General features: G+C 42.8%; 1 protein-coding gene across 1 annotated transcript in view; it reads left to right on the plus strand.

Moving 5' to 3' along the window:
- Positions 1 to 3,520: 3,520 nt before the first annotated feature.
- Positions 3,521 to 21,931, plus strand: part of USH2A (usherin) — a 784,926-nt gene continuing 766,515 nt past the window's right edge. Inside the window, exons 1-2 of the mRNA XM_053283338.1 lie at positions 3,521 to 3,936; positions 11,468 to 11,633. Of these exons, the coding sequence (XP_053139313.1) occupies positions 3,521 to 3,936; positions 11,468 to 11,633 (582 nt within the window). The remainder of the gene's footprint in view (positions 3,937 to 11,467; positions 11,634 to 21,931) is intronic.

Consider the following 21,931-nt stretch of genomic DNA (forward strand, 5'->3'; position numbering starts at 1 on the left):
TGGTCATAGACAGGGATTGGTGAAGTACTGTAAGTATGTATGTATGTATGTATGTATGTGCCACCTAATGGCATAGCGGGGAAGCAACCTACCTAGAGAGAGCAGGATGCTGTTGGTTTGAATCCTCACTGTTGTGTTTCCCAGACTATGGGAAACTCCTGTATTGGGCAGCAGTGATATAGGAAGGTGCTGAAAGGCATCATCTCTTACTGCGAGGTGGGAGGCAATGGTAGACCATTCCTGTATTCTACCAAGAAAACCCCATGGCTCTGCGGTCGCCAGGAGTTGGCACCGACTTGACGGCACAGCCTGTTTCCTGTATGTATGTTGGAGACCTCCAGCACCTTATAGGCTGCCAGCACAGCTCCATTCCTGCTTGCTCCCAGTAATGTTATTGTGCATAGCAGGGGCTCACAACCTTGGGTCCCCAGGTGGTGTTATACTACAGCTCTCATCATCCCCAGACACAGTGACCATCTGGGGACCCAAAGCTGCAAACCCCTGCTATTTACAATGACATTACCTACTATAAGTGCTACAAGTTTGAAGACGAGGTGAGTTCTCTGCCAAATGTTCTCTGCCAAACTTACCACAGAATCTTAAGTGTCCTGGTTCGGGGCCAGTTCAGATGAACGGTGGCTGCTACACATGAGGTGGATGTGATTGTGCTGAGAGTGCACCTGCCCTGACGTAACTGTGCTAAAACAGGGGTTTGGAGTGTGGAACGTATGGAGCGGGGCGTGATTCAGAAAAACACCCTTCTCACATGATTCCTGACAGTGTTGCGGAGTCCTTCAGTGATGTCAGGGCTGTTGGAGCTTGTAATTTTATCCCCCAGTTAATTAGAGCACTAAAGAAGCTGCCCACTCCACAGAGTAGAATGCAGAGTTTAGTGTACAGAAGACACATGGAGATTCTTGTAGAACTAAATGCTAAGTATTTATTGGTGAAGTACACTTTGGGTAGGAAAGACCTAATCTTAATCTATAGAGCTACATAATGAATAGATGGGGGGGAGAGGGAGAGAGAGATAGATGTTTCCATCTGCTCTCTAAGAGGAAAGGAAGGGAATCTGACTCAGCACAGGAAATACCTGAAGAGTCATATCAGGGGTCACAGAGTACAGACAGGTAGAACACATAGGGAGACCCTTACTCACTATCTCTACTCCCAATGCCCCTATTCATTATTAGGATAGTTGGTGCAAAAGGTCGATGCACTGGAACTCCAACAAGGGCAGGCATGCTCTTGGTGTGACCCCCACCCTCACGTCTAGCAGCTGCTGTTCATCTGAACTGGTTACAGTGAATTAACCATGCACTGTCTGGTTACATACAGCCCATACACCAGACTTCCTCTTGTTCTATGAGAAACCCTGCTGCAGAGCTGTGTTTTGAAGCCCTATTTGTGTTTTGTAGAATATTTTTAACTGGGTAATTTTGGATATATTGTTTTCACTTTTGAGTATCTTCATATCCTTGTTGTTATCCACCTTCAGTGCTTTTATATATAGAAAGGCAGGATAGAAATTCTAGCTCCATTCAGGAGCTAGATTGGGGCCAGCACTGTGTTCACAGCATGGCCAGAAGCAGCTCTCTCTGCATTTAAGGCAGGGAAGATCTGCTCCTGGCTGCGCTGTGAACGCAGTGATGGCCATTTAACTTCCAAACGGGGCTGTGTGGCCCTGCTCAGTAGCTAAACCAGCTCCCCCCCCCCCGACCCTGCGCATCTGACATCAGACGCAGGGTGTGTGTCAGGGCCGCAAGGCGCGGCCCCTGAAAGGCAGTGGCCTGGCTTCTTTGAACCCGGTCATCTAATGGTGGCTACACCCCTGTTCTCTATCATTATTAGTAATCTAAAGTTTCCAGGCTGAACCATGCACAAAAACCATTTGAAGCACAGGGAACAAAAATCCTTGAACCAAGAAAGAATGGCGCAAGAACCAATTTGTTGCCACTGGCTGTATTCAATATTTTATGCTTTGAATTTGAATGACAATGGTAGCATTTGCTGATGCTTTGCTCCCCCCTCCCCCCACAAACCTCACACATACACACACTGGTGATATGGAGGGCATATTCTGTGCTGCTGCTTTAAAATTAGATATGCAAAGTTGTGCCCTGAGTGCTTCAAAATCTCTTGTGTGAAAAGTCCTATATGAATGGTCGAGGAGTTCTGCTGTGGACTGAGAAGACCTTTACTGGCATCCCACTTAAAGTGCTTAATGGCTGGGATACTTTACCTGGGAGCCTGAGTGTTCCTTTCACTGTGCCTCACAAGGCCTGTTTACAAAGACTTACTGGGGGTAACTCCATTGTTGCCAGGCAACGAGACTGGTGTTCCTGCCACTTGATCCAGTTGTCAAACTAAAGGTTTGCATCGCCTCTTTGAATTGCAATAAATAACGGCAATACAACTTAGTTATCAATTGCAATTACCCAGTATTAGCCTTACCTATATAAGCCATATTGTTTATCTGTGGTGTTGGAAGGCGCGCAGACATTTGCTAGGAAAAGGGTCACGCAGGACAGATGGTGATAGGTTTTTAATCAGCTTTGCTGAGAGCTAAAAGGAGCTGCGCGAAATGGACAATCGGGGTAAGACGCCGAGTGCTTTGCAAACTTACAAGTTGTATGTATGCCTCACCTATGAGTTTCTTTTACAAATGTATCTTGTATATATTTCTAAATGTCATGTTTAAATTCCTCATGTGTGTTGGGGTTTGTGTGTGTGTGTGTGTGGTCATAATATAAGTGCCCCTGAAAACATTTATTGGCACAGGGTGACTTAACAGACTGTCTACTTCAGGTATAGAACTGTTAAGCTGTATTTCTGTATAGCTTAACTATAGAGCTGTATAGCAGACAGAGAGGGGTTTACATGTGTGACAGAATCTGAAGTTTCAGCTATTTGTGCCAAAATCATGTTTTTAAACAGCCTTTAAAAAAGACCATTTGCTTCGGATTTCATAGTCACATTTCCCCCATCAGACGTACTTTGTTAATTTAATTCTTCCTTATCTCTAGTTGTATATGTTTTTTAGATAGTCTATAACCTTATTTGCTTGAGCATATTTAAATCAGGCAGATAAGAAGTTCTGACAAGTAGGAATGGCACTACAATGACAATACAAAGTTTGTAAATAGGGCTCCTATTTTAACAGGTATTCCCACCCCACAACAGATTTGGGTCTGTCTGGCCTTAGATATATGCATGATTATGAAGAAAGCACAATTCCCCATTATATCTTGTTCTTGTATTTTTGTGTACAGATGTTGCCAGCTCCTCAAGTGTGACTGTGCACCAATGGTCATGAGAAGCTCAACACCCCCAGGATGTCAAATTAAGATGAAACATTGCCTCATCTCTAAAGCAGGCTACCCGAGGGCATTGCCTCTGATGCAGTGATCATTACTTATTTAGGAATGCCTTATCAAGAGGAGACCTTCCTGTAAGCATGCTTTGCCTGGCTCTCCCCTTGCACTGTGGTTTCCTGTTTCATGCCATTGAAACATTCATCATGGCTTATTACACACGCCTGGCCAGTTCACAGGGATATTTCCCAAGACTTGAAAACGTGGGTGCTTTCAAAAACATTACTATTGTGCCAACCCAAGCTACCTGTGGACTGCCAGACCGGAGTGCTTTTTGTCAAAGTTCTGTTGCTGTTGAAAGTATTCACTCATGTATCCAGCAGTTTTGTATTCAGAAATGCCCATATAGGTCATCAGCTGCATCCTATATTGCCATTCTCTCAGAAGGCCTGGGCATCTGCATCACTCAAGACAAAAACGAGTTGCATCCTGGATCTTCTATCAGCTCATCAAGCTTTATTTTTCATAACCTAACGGGTTGCTTTTCAACTCCCCGTGCTCGGAAGCTTGGAGTGTCATTTACTTTAACTGTGTGGCTGAAACCTGAGAAAGAAGGTGTAATGTAAGTAGCCGACAGGTGTTTACTTAAATCAGTCATAGTAGTGGATAAAGTTATTGTTTGGGTGTAATTGACATGAGTGAAATCCTCTTCCTAAACGCACAGGCCAACATCCTGGCTAACCAAGTGCCTGTGCGGCAGTGTTGCACTCCAGATGAAGTCTGTGATGGCACACATGGCAGAACCATCTCCCCTTCTGCACTGCCACCTGAAAATATGTTCCTGAGGCTCAGAGTGAAGCAGGCTCCTTCAGAAGGAAGGGGAGATAGTTCCCCCTCCTCCCAGCATTCGCTGCTACAGCTTAGCTTAGAGAGCCAGCGTGGTGTAGTGGTTAGAGTGCTGGACTAGGACTGGGGAGACCCAAGTTGAAATCCCCATTCAGCCATAATACTAGCTGGGTGACTCTGGGCCAGTCACTTCTCTCTCAGCCTAGCCTACTTCACAGGGTTGTTGTGAAAGAGAAACTTAAGTATGTAGTACACCGCTCTGGGCTCCTTGGAGGAAGAGCGGGATATAAATGTAATAATGATAATAATTAGTCTAGAATGCAACACAGCTGGACCAGTACTTCATTAGTCAGGACACTGGCCACTGGTTTCATTGGAAATTAGGAATATCATGTGGTTCTACCCTGGGCACTACCATTTCAGATTGCATTTGAGAGGCACATGCTTGATTGCTTCTTCAAAGCAAAAAACCTCTTCCCGCAAAATGTTGGCATTGCAACTGTTCTCCCTTGTTAATGAAACTGCTCTGGCTGTGCTCTCCTTACTAACCTTTGGGCTTGTGTGGGGAAGCAGTGAATCTAGAGTGAGCAGTTCATTACAGGATTAAATTTTTCAGAGGTCTTGGAAATTACTAACAGAGAGCTGGAGTGAGAATACAATCAGGTTTATTTAGCATAATAGGGGTATAGAAGGAAAACTGATTAATAAGCAACACAGTACTAACTTGAGGCTCACAAAGAGGTGTTTTAGCTTGAGATCAAAATTAGAATCAACTCAAGGCTGGCCAGAAAAATGGGCTTTTTAAAATGGCCGTTGCTTTAGATTTAAAAGAGAGCAAGGAGAGAGGGGAGTAAAAGAGTTTGTAGCAGAGGTTTGTTAGTAATAGTTGTATCCTTCCGGTAGTGTGTCAGACACTTGTTGCTCAGCTGGTGCTGAGGGACCTCTCTCTAGGAACAAGCAGGAAAATGGGATGCACAAGTGGAGACTCATGAGTCAGGAAGCCAGCAATAGTCTAAAGGTGATCTGATCCCAGGAGACCAGGTTCCTGATGCAGCCAAGCATGGTATATGGATTGGGCCTGGAGACAGGGCCAAATTGGAGGTTGAAAGTGGGACGGGCATGAGGGTAAGGCACAGCCAAATGGAATAGCTGGTGCCCAGATGCATGTACACGCAACAGGTGAATCCAGAGAAAAGACACACTGTTTAATGGTGTTTGTGATTCAGAAGTCTGCTTTGGGGCCAAATGCTGACCACACCTCTTTCCTGAGAAGGGTGGCATCCATGGTGGACAAAAGAATAAATTTTGTCATGTTCAGCCCTAGGTGGTTGTGATCCTAGAGCCTAAGGAAGTGAAAAGGTTTAGACATGTAAAAACATTGAATAGGTGGACTCAGATCTTATCCCGTGTCAGGAAGACCTTCTGGGTAGAAGATAAATTATTTCTTTAACATAATGAGCACTTTCCCCATGCTTCATGCCAACCATTAAGACATATGTTAGAAGAATGAGCCTGTTGCAATCTTATCTGCTCTTCCTGTGAAGGAGATTAGCTTAGAAAGCTAATCCTTTGTGCCAACACTGAGACTAGTTTCGGAAACTCCTTTCAGAGAAATAACTTCTCCTTAACTCAAGTCCACTCAGCGACCTTGTCTGTGCATGAACGAGGAATAGTCCTCTTTCAGTTGCAGCTTAGGGTTGACCTGGAGTTACCTTCCCATGCTACCTGCTAAGTGACTTATTCTTGGGAGTTAGCCCATGTAGGTTAATTATGTGCCCACAATCCCGAGGGTTCAGCTAATCAAAATGGAAACTACAAGCCTGTAGTTCCAAATCACATGTAGGGGTGCTGCTGGGAGCCCCCAAACATACTATTCTGTTAACACCTTGTTGTGCTTACAAGCATATCTCTTTTTAAAAGATTGACTGATATGGTTTCCAGTTATTTCACATAACTGGGATGGAGAGCCAGTCTTGGGGTAGTGAGATGTTGGAACATCTTTGCAACAGTGGGGAATCCTGTGGAAACACAACTTCCACAACCATTCTTCTGAACAGTGCTTCTGAACTATGTCCTTAAGTAGGAGATTGTAGAACTGGAAGACGGCAACCAAGATGATCTGGGGCCTGGAGCACCTTCCTTATGAGGCAAGGCTACAGCATCTGGGGCTTCTTAGTTTGGAAAAGAGGTGACTAAGGGGAGGCATGATAGAGTTTTATAAAATTCTGCATGGAGTAGAGAGAGTGGATAGAGATAAATTTTTCTCTTTCACAACACTAGAACACAAGAAGCTGCCATATACTAAGTCAGACCATTGGTCTATCTAACTCAGTATTGTCTACCCAGACTGGCAGCGGCTTCTCCAAGGCTGCAGGCAGGAATCTTTCTCAGTCCTATTTTGGAGATGTCAGAGAGGGAACTTGGAACCTAGATGCTCTTCCCAGAGTAGTTCCATCCCCTAAGGGAAATAGCTTACAGTGCTCACATGTAGTCTCCCATTCAAATGTAACCAGGGCAGACCCTCCTTAGCTAAGGGGGCAAGTCATGCTTGCTACCACAAGAACAACTTTCCTCTCCAGAGAGGTCATCCTATGAAATTGAAAGTCAGGAAATTTAGGACCAACAAAAAGTATCCCCCCCCCCACACACGGTGCATAATTAATCTATGGAATTCTTTGCCACAGGATGTGGTGGTGGCCACTAACTTGAATGGCTTTAAATGGCTACTAGTCTGATGTCTATAGGCCTCCTCCAGCCTTGGAGGCAAGATGCTTTTAAATAACAGATTCAGGGCAGCCAGAGAGAGGGCATGCCCTAACCTCTTACCTGTGGGCTTCTCAGAGGCAATCTGGGGAACAGATTGTTGGGCTAAATAGGCCTTGGGCCTGATCCAATAGGGATGTTCTTATGAACAGCATCAGGGCTGCTGTAGAAGTGCACAGCATCATGTTAGCTGTGCATCATGTTAGCCACTGAAAACACCCCATCACAGCCCTATGACCAGTTTCTCCCAGTATCTTTGTTTTTAGTTATTTACATAAACACATTAATACATAATTCAGTAGGAAAGCTCCCAAAGGGTTGAAAAAGAACCTCCAGTGTCATCCTCTGAAGGCTGGAAAGGGAGGACTAAAACTATTTCAAAGTTGTTTCACAGATGCCATTTGTGTTCTTCCATTGATTTAGTTCACAAGGTCAGAAGCCACGGAACAGTTTGCCTGATACAACCATCAGTATTACCATATCAGTCTCTAGATTGGCTGTGGCAATTTGGTAGTACCAGTAGGTATGTTCTTGTATTGTGCACACTTCTATTGACATAAAATAAATAGTATATGCTTTTTTCACTTTCCATCCCATTAAATGTCAGTAGATTCAGTCTCTGGCATCTTCAGGAAAGCTGGGAAAGACTGCTGCCTGAAACCTTGGAGAAGCTGCTGCCAATCAGTGTAGACAATAGTGAGCTAGATGGACTGATTCAGTATAAGGCAACTTTCTATGTTCCTATGTTCAAAGAGAAACAATTCCAAAAGAACTACTATACTTTAGACCAAAAAGAAAAAGTCCGTTAATAACAAGACCTGATACAATTATGCAATTGTTTTCTATTTTGATGGGAAATTCCACGTATGTGTAAGAAAACTCACTTTACCTGGTAATAAGTTGTAAACCATGTCTGTAAAAACTTTCTGGATTCATCAAGGTCACTTCTCTTGTTAAAGTCATGACACATGTTTGTGAGGGGTCCACATATGGGGGTGTTTGTTTTTAGATAAGCAAAATTAATAAACCCTGGATTATCCAATTATTGTTTATCCAGGAACTGGGCAAATCCAGTTCCTAAATATTTTCCTACTTGGCTGTGTCTTCTCTCAAATATTTGTTAACGAAAAACTAACATGTTTACTTGCTAATAAAATCAGCAATATGTAAAGAAATGCATTTTTAGTAAACTTACAGACTGTATATTGGCTTTAACATTCTGTTGACAAATACTGATGGGGTCTGAAGGAGAGTAATGGTCAAAATAATTCATCTAACTTGATTGAAATGAGTTAACAAAGCCGTCAATAGCTACAATCCAGTCAAAGGCAGTCATGACTGAGTCCAACAAAGTGATGGAATGAGAAGTGCTATGTTGTGGCCTACATCTTAGAACTAATGCAACAATATTTTTCAGAAGGCAAGGGCCACATTATACAGCCCACATATACATGAACATTTTGTAGTCATGGTTTCAAATAATGTTAATAAAATATTGTCAAACTGCCATTACTGTGTGTATTATCATGCATAAAATGGGGAATATTATTATTCATCATTTTATTATAGCACTCTAAATATGCAATCCTATATGTGCTAACTTAGATGCAAGATCTGTTTAATTCAGTGGGACCTCTGTGGGCCACTGTGATGCAAAAGATCTGTGAACAGATCTCCCTTCTTCTCCTTCCCCTCCTTTTTCAACACTGCTGTCTGGAGATATGATGCTGGGGGCGGGGCATTTAAACGTGGCATTTAACCTTTCCCCAATCTAATTCTCTTCCTGAAGATGCTCTTAACTGCCCCCCATTTGCCCTTGTTGATTTATTAGTCACTTTGCGGGGGGGGGGGGGATGATCTAGATCAGAAAAGCACCACTTCCCCAGTCAAATTAGCTCTTCCATGTGGATGCTATAAAGTAAATATAAAAACCACCTGAGTTCAATCAGGGATCTGCTGTATCACATCTTGTTTGGCTCTGGGTAAGTGGTGCAGTGGGGAAATGCTTGACTAACAAGCACAAGGTTGCCAGTTCGAATCCCCACTGGTACTCTATCGGACAGCAGCGATAGAGGAAGATGCTGAAAGGCATCATCTCATACTGTGTGGGAGGAGGCAATGGTAAACCCCTCATGTATTCTACCAAAGAAAACCACAGAGCTCTGTGGGCACCAGGAGTCAAAATCGACTTGATGGCATATTTTACCTTTAAAACATATTAGGACTGGGTTATTTCTTTTGTGTGTGTGAAAAATTGCTTTTATTTCACCTCTTCACAATTACAACAATCCTTTGTTGCAGGTCATTAATATCTCTAGTGCAGAAAATGAAAACTTGAGACTTGCAAAACCATAAAGGAAGTTGATGGCTGAGGAATTTTGGAAGCCATTTCTCTGTGGTCCAGTGCCATGCCAAATATTAATATATTGTGCAGAGAAGAAGAGGGGAAATAATCCAAGTATCATATTTTTAAAAGTGCTTTGTGTATTGTATGGTGATAAAGCTGACATGCATAATGGGCAAAATCCAGCCAAAATTCAGCATTTCTAAATCCCATTGATTTCAAAATTATATAACATTATAGTATTATTAAAGGATATTAAAATACATTCACATGGTATTCCATAGCGTGCCATATCAACACACACAACCTCTAAAATGCTACCAAACATATACCTTGTTCATTTGTTGCAAACGTAAAACCTGTTCACTTGTTGCCTCTTTGCAGTCAGAATTATTGAGCATGTGGAGGGATTTAGCATAGAAGTCTCTTTCACACTTTTGCTGGGACCACCTCCCCTCCATGAATTCAATATACACATGGAGAGAGAAAGACTGAAGAGCCAACAAATCCATTAAAAAAAAAATGTGTTGATTCATTTGAATGCGTCTGGTTGTAGCTGATCTCTTGATTTCATGTCATGCTGGTCTATTCTCATTTCAATTGTACAACTATAATTATGAAGCTACACTGTACACTGTTTAGTCCTCTTCAAGAGGATAAACTGTGGTTGATTCTGTTGAAATATGCAACAGCTGCAGCTTAGAATATATTGAGTGGGGAGGAAGGCTGCTAGCACTTACCTCCATGCAGATGATCCCTCTTCTCTTCCTGGGCGGGCAGATTGCCCACCTACACGATTGCTGGTAGCTGCAGGTAGTGAAGAGGGTCAGGGGATGGGAAGCATCACTCTGTCCCCTGAAACCCCTATAATGCACTCTGTGAGTATGCAGTGCGTTGTGAGGATTCCTTCAATGCCGGCCAAGAACCCCTGCAAGCAGCTGGGGCTGGCAGACTACCACAAAGGGTGGGGGGGAGAGGTTCTCTTAAACTCATTTTGATGGAGGGCTCTGCAGCAGGTTTTCTGCCAAGTTGGTGGTGGCTGCTGCTTCCCTCCTGCTGCTTCTCACGAGCTGCCAAGTGTGGGCTTGGCTGCCTTAACCCACTCTTGGCTGCCAGTGAGAACAGCCTCATTTTGAGGCTGAGAAAATTTTCTCAGTCTGAGAAAATCTTGATGTTTCCTCTGGAAACAGCTTTGAATTTTAGCTTCTTCTTGGGAGGAACCCTGAAATTCCTCTTTGAATTTCAGCTTCTGCTTGGCCTCAGTATTATCCAGGCCTGCTCAGCTTAGGCCCCCCAGCTGTTTTTGAACTACAACTCCCATAATCCGCAGCGGCCAATAGCCAGGGGTTATGGGGATTTTAGGCCAACATCTGCTGGAGGGCTGAAGTTGAGCAGCCTTGACCAACAGTCAGTGGCTCTCTGGGGTTTCAGAAAGGGGTCCTACTGAACCCCAGCCCTAATTGGAGATGCCAGGGATTAGCCCTAGGGCCTTCTACATGCAAAGCAAGCATGTGCTCTACCGCTGGTATGGCCCCTCTCATAACAGTGTAGGAGTATAGACTGGCATCTTGTCAAGTCAAGAGTTCACTGTACAATGACCAAAGAGAATGGAGAACTTGCTTTACATTATTCATTTAGCACCATCCATGACATGGTACTTTACAAAGCATGAGACAACAATTTCCTAACTTGTGGAGTTTATAGTATAGATAACAACAAGGATGTTAGAGGAAGATACTGAAATGGAGTAAGGGAGTAATGGAAGGATATGTGATTGGTTCGGTTATACTTCTTAAGGTTTGTTACAGTGGTAATCATTGTGCATTCCACAACGTACATCACATGTATGGGGATAACTGTGCTTCCTGGAAAGCATGACAAAATTTTGTTTGTGAGCAAAGGTTTTTTGGGGCAACAGATTAGTAAAAGTTTACTCTTACAAGGAATATAGTAGATATGTGTGTATGCAAAGATATTGAAACATATGTGGAATGAATCAGGCACACCACCTTCTTGGTGACCATGAAATGAATCAGGATTATACTGTGTATACAATTGTTCCTTTATTCCCCACTAAAACTATATACCTCTCTTAATATGTAATGCAGTATCACTTCTCCCCTTTCTTTCTATGGCTGTTTGCAGCTACTCTTCTGGAAGCTGACCTTTGGCTGTTTTCTTTTTAAAACATTTTCCAAAGGTGCATAGTGGAGAAAGCTGTTGATGGGCAGACTGTGTTCAAGCTTACAATCTCTGAGAAAGAGACCATGTTTTATTATCGCACTCTAAATGGGCTGCAGCCACCAATAAAAGTAATGACACTGGGGAGAATTCTTGTGAAGAAATGGAATCATCTTAGCGTGCAGGTGAGTGAAATAATAATAAAAAATTTTTTTTAGCATGGTTAAAGTCATGAAATGTATGAGGGGGCGCACCTGAACAAATACCAAAATGGCAGAGTTCAAGTTAAAATATTATGGTAAAGCAGAGCATTCTTTGGGAGGCACTAATGCACCTCATAATATTTCAGATTTCGGGCTTTAATGAAGTAACACTGAAATAATGAAGTTTGAGGCAAGTTAGAAGCTTGGCATTTGAAAGAAATCAAAATATAGCAAATACAGAAGAAAGTAAAATTATTAATTCATTCCCCCAGGTTTTTAATAGTCACTACTACAGTATATTCAAAATCAGACTAATAAAAAGCAGGTATTGAAAAGCAGGTATCCTCTCCAGTATTTTTGATTAGTTATCTATGCTTATTTAGAGTTTCTCTATTTTCTCAATCCCAAAATCTCTGGGCTGGTAATAAATAAAAAGAAATAGGAATAATCCACTGTCAAATAGGTGGCTTTTGGGAATTGGAATAGTTTTGCTTCAGATTAGATCAAATAATGAAAGATAGTTTTACAATCTGTTGAAAAGAAGCAGAATACTACTGAAAAGAAATGGGCTGGCATCACACCCTATTCTACTTACTTCAACATTGTTCTCAGCATTGGGTATCCACATTTAGGGGTTAAGTTTGCTGAGTTTTCCCATCCTCACTATATGTGTGGTGCCGGGTTCAGAAGAGCAACTTGTACATAGAATTCTGTTACTTTACTATCTCCCCCTGGCACCACCACCCCATATATAGCAAATTGATGTGAATAAAATGTTGGGCTATTGGATTGAAACAGTGATCTCTCAAAGCCAAACCAATGAACTTTATACTCAGAGGATGCTAGATTTATTCCTATGCTGTAAACCAAACTTTGTACTGAACCTAGAAATGGCTAAAGGTTGGGATGGTGCGATGAAAAGGGAGGGGTGGGGTCATATTTTCTTAAATGATAACCCATTCTTATTCAATATTGTTCCTTATTTCATCAACACAAAATTGATCACATGTAGCAATGTCTTCTGTGCCAACTCTGGTCTTAAAGAAGAGGCTGCAGTGATGCCTACTAAGAAATGTCTGAATTTTCTAGATTGTGCAGATCAATCCTGAGCCCAGAGTTTGCACCTGGCCTTTTCATGACGCTAGTTTTTTGTGAGGCTAGGAGTTCAAATCCCATGGTTATCCTGGCCGAGAAGGATTAGGGATCTGAAAATTTGGGGGTAGGGGTCATGGTGCAACAATAGAGCAGATGCTTTTCATTAGTGCTGATCCAAAAGTTCTCATCTGCAAATTTTCAGCTTAGAATTTGGGCTTGTTGACAAACTTTGGGTGTTGAAACTGGTGTGAGGGTATGTAGCGGATTACAAGACTTTGTCTCAGAGCAAGCCCACATGAGGGGAAGAAAAATGCTGAATCATCTCCTCTATGCTTTCCAAGCAAAGGCTTCTCCCAAAACTTCCCAAGGCTGCTGCCACCACCACCTGCTTATCGACAGAGTTTAAACCCTCCCTGGGTTTGGGTGGAATCCCAGAGAAACTCTATTTTCTACTGGAAACATATTTAAAAAAACCCTCCATGTGCAAGCCTACATGTAGTGAGAAAACTAATAGCTGCTGAGCTCCTGAGGCCTGTTTTGCACCAGAGAAAAAGCCCCCTTTCGGACCCACATTTCGCTGAATTAAAAATCCACTCTGAGAAGCTTGGAAAATGTAAAGAACAAAAAGTGTGTGTGTGTGGGGGGGGCGCTTTATTTAAATGCTACAGACTGCTTCTGTCTGAGACTCTCTCAGCATTTAGTTACTGGTAAAAATACTCAGTGGTTACCCGAATACTTCAAAAAACAGCCCATATGATAATGGGGCAGCACACTTTAAAAATCATGGTTACCCAGTTGTAAAGAACATGGATGTAAGAAAATACAAAAGAACCTTAAAAACTTACAGAAAAACCATTATAGAACAATATCAGTGACATGCAAAGTACAAAATATATATATATAAGTTTCTAATGCAAAATCTGTCTAACAAACCCCTGTGCTGAAACCCCCTTTTCCTTGAAAACTCACCCAACACCAGATGAGAATCTAGCTTCCTGTAATCCTGTCTCTCAAGGATCTGCAGTTCTACATATCCTACTCTCACCACCAGCCTCCTCATTTCTAACAAAGAAAGTCTTCTCTTCCTCCCAATGGCTGTCTAGATCCCACCCACCTGGTGTACTGATCCCTGGAATTCACCAGCCTGTCAGTCAGGACAGAGTTGATTTCTGGTTAACTCTTTAGGGGAGATGAGGAGCTGGTTAGTGACAGATCACTACAGGGCATCCTGAGAATTTATGAGAAATGTTTGACTGTAGGCCTGCTCTCACTAGTGGTGGCGAGAGTATTCTTTTCTTTAACATTTTTCTTTAACAGTTTTCTATCACCTTTTTGGTGGTAGCAACAACTATGGATCACAGCTCTTCAACAGTGGATCAGCTTCTGGCTCCTGACAGGTGCCGTGAATTTCACTCCCCGAAAGCCCTGGGAATGGTGCTACATAATGATGTATGTATAAACACAACAGTAATTTAAAATGCAAAAGAAACAAAAATAAAAAATAAATAGAATAGCATTGAAAAGTGCTAAAAAACCAAAACCCAAACCCAGCCAATTAAAAATATCAAATACAGCAAATAAAAATGGCAAAGCAAACTAATATTATAAAACACCCATGAGAACAGGACAGATATTGCCTGGTGGTACCAAAAAGATAATATTGAAGGTGTCAGGGTTATGTATCTCAGGAGTGTGTTCCTCAATTTGTGTGCTACCACTCAAAGGTCCTCTTCCCATTTTAGTATTCTTCTGAAGAGGCTTCTGGGGAAATAATTGTATTCCCTATTGGAGGTTGCCATTCTCTCCCCACCCCACACCCCAGAAGCACTCTTGAATGAGATGTTATGATATTTATTTATTTATTTATTTGTCAAATTTGTACACTGCCCCAAGCTTTTGTCTCTGGGTGGTCAACAACAATATAAAACAAGTGAAAACATACACAAAAATCTTAAAACAATTAAGGCAATCTAAAAATTAAAAACATGTTAAAACTTAAAAAATTTTAAAAGCTGGAAAAGCTTGGCTAAAGAGGTGGATATAGCATCATTCATAGAGCATCCTGAGGCATGGAGGCTGGTGGGAGCTGGACATCGAGAAGAACTGCAAACCATGGCTTCCTGAAATTAAAATTAATGGCAGTTGGAGCTGAATGCCTAAAAGAGCTGCAAACCATTGTTTCTGCAGTTGTGAGTGGAACTGAATTATTTTTTAAGGAAAAAGCAACCACTTCTGCCCACCAATAGATGGGGTGGTGAACGAGGGCGGAGGAAACAAGGTTCAGATCATCCCTACTTTGCATGTATGAGATTCCAGGTTCAATCCCAAACATCTCCAGTTTTAGAAAGGATCTTAGGTAGGACTAGGGTAGATTTCTATTACTAAGGCAGATAACAATTTGCTATGGGTCAACTAACAAATATAGTTTATCATTATCATTATCATTGTTGTTGTTTGTTTCTGACTGACCCTGGAGAGCCATTGTCAGTTTGATAGAACAATAGCTTGACTCACTGAGGGCATTCATGAGAGGTCTACCTAGGTAGGGTTGCTCGTGCGGAGTCCTGGGATTGGGCCCAATCCTAGCTGTGCCCTGCCAGGTAGCCTGAGCAGCCACAGAGCCAGGCTCAAGCTCCTGGCAGCAGGAAAGTTCCCCAATGCACTGCGCTCCTTGCACGGTGTATTGTGGAATTTCTGAAGTCCACCCTGTGCACTGATCCCAGCAGCGCTATTGTGTGGGTGCATGAGCGACACTGCCAAGAAGATGATGAGGATAGTCTGGGGAGAAGGTAGGTGCAATCTGGCCTTCCATGCACCCTCCCCGACCCTGCAACATTAGGTCATGTGAATGACCTTAATATATGGCAGTCTATACTGCTATTTATATTTAATACAATAGCCCAGGGTTTCTTAACCTTGGGCCCCCAGATGTTGATGGACTACAACTCCCATCACCCCCAGCCATGTCCATTGTGGCTGGGGATGATGGGAGTTGTAGTCTATCAACATTTGGGGGCCCAAGGTTAAGAAACCCTGCAATAGCCTATATCTATGCACATTGAATAAACTTGAAATGAATGGCAGTGTTCACTCATGGCAAAATATATTTGTGAACATGGGAGTTTATTTTGTGAAGAAAAAAAAGGCCATGCTCTCCTCTGTGCTGGCATAATGCACTGTAATAGTATCCCTGTGCTTGCTATGAGTGATTATTGTCCCCAAATTAAATGGTACAAACAAGATTTTCAGACTGTCACCCACAAATAGGAACCCTAGGATGATCTTCTGTACTTCTCTACCATTTATTTATTTATTTATTTGATTTTTATACCACCCTTCCAAAATTGCTCAGGGCAGTTTACAATTAAAACAGAAACCGTTAGAACCAATAACAATTACAACAGAAATATAAATATAAACATCAATTAACAATTAAAACATCATAAAAAAACAATTAAAACATCAAAACAATTAAAACCCTGAAAATCAGGTTACAATATTAAAACAATTAAAATTAATTAATAACCCTGGAAGGCCAGGCCAAACAGATGGGTTTTAAGGGCTCTCCTGGAGGTCAACAAAGAGTTAAGATTGCCGATTTCTGCTGGGAGTGCATTCCACAGCCCAGGAGCAGCTACAGAGAAGGCCCACCTTCTCTTTTGTAACCGGAAGCACCTATTGTTCCTATCTTGAACTTCCTTATTGCTGAATCAGAAAATGAAACAAATCTTTTTGAGATTGAGACAAGGAGAGGAGTTGAACCATAGCAACTACTCCTTATCTACCATTTTGAGGAAACACTCTTGAGTACACTGAACAGGCACACACCTGTACCCATATTTAAGGGCACCTAATGGTGCAGCGGGGAAGCAACCTGCCTAGAGAGCAGGAGGCTGTTGGTTCAAATCCCCGCTGGTGTGTTTCCCAGAATAGGGGAAACTCCTATATCGGGCAGCAGCTATATAGGAAGGTGCTGAAAGGTATCATCTCATACTGTGTGGGATAAAACAATGGTAAACCCCTCCTGTATTCTACCATGAAAAACCAGATGGCTCTGTGGTTGCCAGGATTCGACGCTGACTCGACGGCACAACCTTAAAACCTTAAGGCCATTTTATTGGCATACGACTGCGGAATTGGCTTGCTATCAATGTCAAGGGCAGGATGCCCCTTTAGCCTTTGCATAAACCTCAACATAGACCTTAGTTTTCACTTTTGCGGTTAATCAGGCTCCTAAAGACCATAGTGCCTGATAGTAATTCACCAGGTAGCAGGATCTTCAAAGTAAAAATGCTAGCAACTGGTGTTAAGCTAATTACAAGTGCCACTGAAGCTAGAGACTGTAACTAACCATGTAAACGGTCTGAGTGACACATGCAAGCTTCTTTCTCACAGTGGGATTTCACATTCTGAGTGGATATCTCCCTTATGGCTTTGCTAGAAGCCACCAGACTAGTACAATTACTCACAATATCAAGCTTCCTCCTCTGTGCTGGCACACTAAGCTGCAGTCGTCCCCTGGAGCTTGCTGTGTTGTTCAAACGCCATGCAAAGGCCATCTGCAATAGGAGTGTGCCCAAGTGGTTTGTTCTGAACTGGTTTGCCTAGATTTGGGGCTGCTTTGGAGGTTTGATTGTGGACCTGGTTTGGGCAAACTGCTTCAGGATAAGTGGGCTGCCAGGCGTGGGCGGTGAGAGGGGAAAGAAGCTGCTTATCCCGGCTGGCTCGTTCAGTGGCTGGCACTGCCGCTCCCCCACCCCCAGCAAGGCAAGCATGCTCCCCCTTCCTTTACTGAGCTGCCAACTTGCTGGTGGTTCAGTTCTGACCTCCATGCACATGCGGAGGCCATTTTTGTGACTTCCACGCATATGAGAGCCAGCGTGGTGTAGTGGTTAGAGTGCTGGACTAGGACCAGGGAGACCCGAGTTCAGATCCCCATTCAGCTATGATGCTAGCTGGGTGACTCCGGGCCGATCACTTCTCTCTCAGCCTAACCTACTTCACAGGGTTGTTGTGAAAGAGAAACTCAAGTATGTAGTACACTGCTCTGGGCTCCTTGGAGGAAGAGTGGGATATTAATGTAAAAATAAATAAGTAAATAAGTAAATAAATAAGTAAATAAATAAATAAACAAATATGTGGAGGCCATTTGCATCACCTGTGTTGCACCCTTTACAAGAATATCCCCCGAAACAGTTCGGCCCAGTGATGCATGGGTAAATTATGTGGTGATGCAAATGGCCAAACCCGAAATGGTGCATGTGTAGAGGCTGCCAAGCTGCCACTGAGCCAATGGCTTGGTAAAGGAGCGGGGAGCATGCCTGCTCTGACAGGAGGGCGAGCGGCAGTGCTGGCAGCTGTGCTGGCTGACCGGAGTAAGCAGCTTACTACTTACTACTGCTTATGCAAACCGAACCAAACCAGGTTCGGATTCAAACTGAACCAGCCCAACCGGTTCTGTGTAGACTCCTAATGTAGAGCATGCTATATGATGACTAGATCCACTGTGTGTTATCTTTGGCCCTAAAGGCTCTAGATAGCTTGTTTAACTATCCTCAAAGTAATAATTTAGGTGAGAAGGAAGCAGGTAGAACAGATTGGTCGCCTTAGGACACCAAACTGGAGGCATCTATGCCAGAGGTTCAGGTTTGTGGTCCGAATTCGTGAACCCACACTTTCATCACCAAACTGTTGGTCGGTTTTTAAAACTTCGGATCCACTTGAGTTTTGCCACCAAAACCTCAATTCCAGAAGCGGCATTGTGTCATCCAGATTCTGTTGCTGTGTAAAACCAAAGTTGGGGGTAGCTCCTTCCTCTCTCCTTCTTGATTGACTGCCATTCTTCTCGTCCTTCTTGATTTGCTGATTTATGCGGAGGAAGCCTGTGCAGCCAGTTCCTCCCCCATTTGCAGTCTCCCAGACTGCAGATCTGGATTGTCTGGGAGGGTGGTGGGGTCAATGGGGGGCAAACTGAGGGTCTGTTGGATCTGCAGTTTGCCATTATGTGAGAAGGCAGCCACTGAGAGAGTGTACACCAGCTGCCAGCGTAACGATTTTGTGAATCTTGTGCAGTCTCAGCTATGGTTATTTCATAGGACCAGACTGTAATTTAATTTACTTAACACACTTAAGTTTTTCTATTTTTCTTTTAATCAAAATGAAGAAAGGAAATATCACATTTCAAGAAATGATATCCATACTTGCCAGAACTGGGAGTGGGGTGCATTCTATAGAATCTGCCAACTCAGAATGTTTGTTGCAAATTTGGTGTGTGCAATTATTAACTAATCCTTTTGCTAGGCTTTATTTTGCCTGATCATATCTGTGTAACTCTGTCATGTTTTGGCAGAAAGTAGCACATTAAAAGCCTTAGAACGAAAGTTTCAATTCGAAATGCAAAGAGGTAACCATAACTGAATTACTCTCCTGGGAGCAAAATGCTCTTAGAGTGCCTGTTGAAATCAGCATTATCATTTCAATACATGTCAAATGTGAGTCATTTCCTAGTTTAGGCAAAATTTCTTTATAAATCTTTAAATCTTCCAGTTCTTTCAAGAAAAGGTTAAAGTACTTATGATTTAATGAGACCGCTTTACATCATAACTGTTTGACTATCAAGAGAAAACTTGTCCTTTCCAATTTGTGAAATCTTTTTTTAAAATTTTCCTCAAATGTTTTTCTGTACTCTATATTTTATAGATTAATGCCAAGAAAGTGACACATTTGCTTTCTCATTATAAGTGTGCAAAGTGCAAGTAAAACAAGCAGTGTACTCCACCTAGATCAAGAACTACAACCAAGACATCAACTAAGTTTTCATTACTTTCGTCTCTTACATGTCATCATCTGTTATTTTTCAATTTGCAGCTGTTTAGAGATTGCTGGTTTAACCATCTTAGCCAGTAACAAATACCCATGAACTGAAAAATAAAAGACGATGAAAAGATGGCAAATTGACTGTAATCCAGTCCTGTAAGCGAGAGGTTTTCAAACTTTTCACATTGGTTCATTTGCCAAGGAATCTCTGCATGCAAGTGCCATGGAAACCCTGTACATTTTAGAGGATTCTGCTCTGTACTCCAGGGTTCATGTTCAGTTCATGCAGGGCACTGGGTGGGCAGGCATGCAGGCCTCCCTGCTACTAGGCATGAGTGTGGCCTAGCCCTGCTGGATCAGGCCCAAGGCCCATCTAGTCCAGCATCCTGTTTCACACAGTGGCCCACCAGATGCCGCTGGAAGCCACAGGCAGGAGTTGAGGGCATGCCCTCTCTCCTGCTGTTACTCCCCTGCAACTGGTACTCAGAGGCACCCTGCCTTTGAGGCTGGAGGTAGCCTATAGCCCTCCAGCTAGTAGCTAAATTTCCTGGCAATCAATTTCATGGGATGACCCCTGGTTCTAGTTTTATGTGAGAGGGAGAAGAGCTTCTCTCTATCAGCTGTCTCCACACCTTGCATGATTATATACACCTCTTTTATTTTTACCCACAGTCGTCTTTTTTCTAAAGTATTGTAGTCTTGCCTCATAAGAAAGGTGCTCTAGGCCCCTGATCATCTTGGTTGCCCTATTCTGCACCTTTTCCAGTTCTACAATGTCCTTTTTTAGATGTGGTGACCAGAACTGTATGCAGTACACCAAGTGTGGTCGCACCATGGTTTTGTATAAGGGCACATTAGCAGTTTTATTTTCAATCTCCTTCCTACTGGTGGCTTCCAGGCGGTTAACCTGCCTAACTACCCCTCCCCTTAACCTCTCCACGGGTTTGTGAGCACTCCACAAACTTGGTTTTCAAAATCGCGAATAGCTGCGGTGCGGCTCCGTGCAGCGGCTACTCACGAGTAGACCCCCAGCCGGGATGCTTAAAAGCAGCCTCCCGGCTCAGGGGTCTCTCCAGTATGCCCTGTGCGCTTGTGCTGGAGCTTCTGGGGATCGCACGGCCCCTTATCCTTGCAGCCCTTGCCGGCTCCATCACCGAGCCAGCAGTTGCGTGGGCGGCTGCCGCCGCCCCCCACAGCAGACTGTCTGCGAGGAGAGTGGGCTTAGCCCATTTTCCTCGCAAACTCCTTAGAGGCTCTTCTCACCGATAGTGAGAAGAGCCTCACTGAGTCGACACTTTCAATGAGCTGTCCACGACCCCAAGATCCCTCTCTTGGTCAGTCACTGACAGCTCAGATCCGATAAATGTATACTTTTAGATAGGGTTTTCCATCCCCATGTGCATCACATTACACTCTCCAACACTGAACTGCATTTGCCATTTTTTTTGCCCACTCACCCAATTTGAAGAGATCCTTTTGGAGCTCCTCCTCACAATCCATTTTGGATTTCACTACCCAAAAGAGTTTGGTATCATCTGCAAATCTAGCCACCTCACTGCTTACCCCTACTTCTAGATCATTTATGAATAAATTAAAAAGCTGGTCCCAGTACCGACTCTTGGGGGAATACCCAGCACGTGCATGAGAAGATGGATGGCAAGTGATCAGCAAGCTGGCTTTCTCTTTGGCTTGTTCACCACTACGATTTCAGTGAAGAATCCCCAATACATTTCTAAGGAATCCCAGAGCTCCCTGGAATACAGTTTGAAAACTACTGCTGTAAGTAGGTGAATGAATAGGATTGGGAACAGTGGTATCCTGGCTAACAAAGCACCCGTGTTTCTGATGAACCACTGGCACTGGCTGCTGCCTTGGGGAGTAAGATAATTTGCAAAGGGAGTATGATTTTTGCTAATCTCACAGTATTTTCTGTGTCCAGGAAATGGGAGCTTGGGGATTGTGCAGCCTTCAAGGGCTCTCTTCCAAAGTAACAGTTCTACTTTATTCAGTAAAAATCATATTTATTTCATACAGCTATTTGTATGCAAAAGGCTTGTCATCCAACCTTGCATAGGTTCAAAGTACTAAGAACATAAGAACATTTTTACTTTATTAGGTAAAATCATATTTATTTCATTGCATTATTTTTGCTATTTGTAAGCAAAAGACTTCAGAGTTGTGGCCTTATTAGGGTTACTTTATCATTCTTACAATGTATGCTCCCCCCCCCCCCGCAAAAAAAAAACACCATAGAGAATCCATATTTTGTCGGGGGAAACTTGTATACATTGTAAGAATAATAAAGCTTACAAATAGCTGGATGAAATAAATATTTTTACTGAATAAAGTAAAAATGATCGGATGTTCTT

The sequence above is a fragment of the Hemicordylus capensis genome, chromosome 1 (genome assembly GCF_027244095.1).
Source record: "Hemicordylus capensis ecotype Gifberg chromosome 1, rHemCap1.1.pri, whole genome shotgun sequence".
NCBI classification, from domain to species: domain Eukaryota; kingdom Metazoa; phylum Chordata; class Lepidosauria; order Squamata; family Cordylidae; genus Hemicordylus; species Hemicordylus capensis.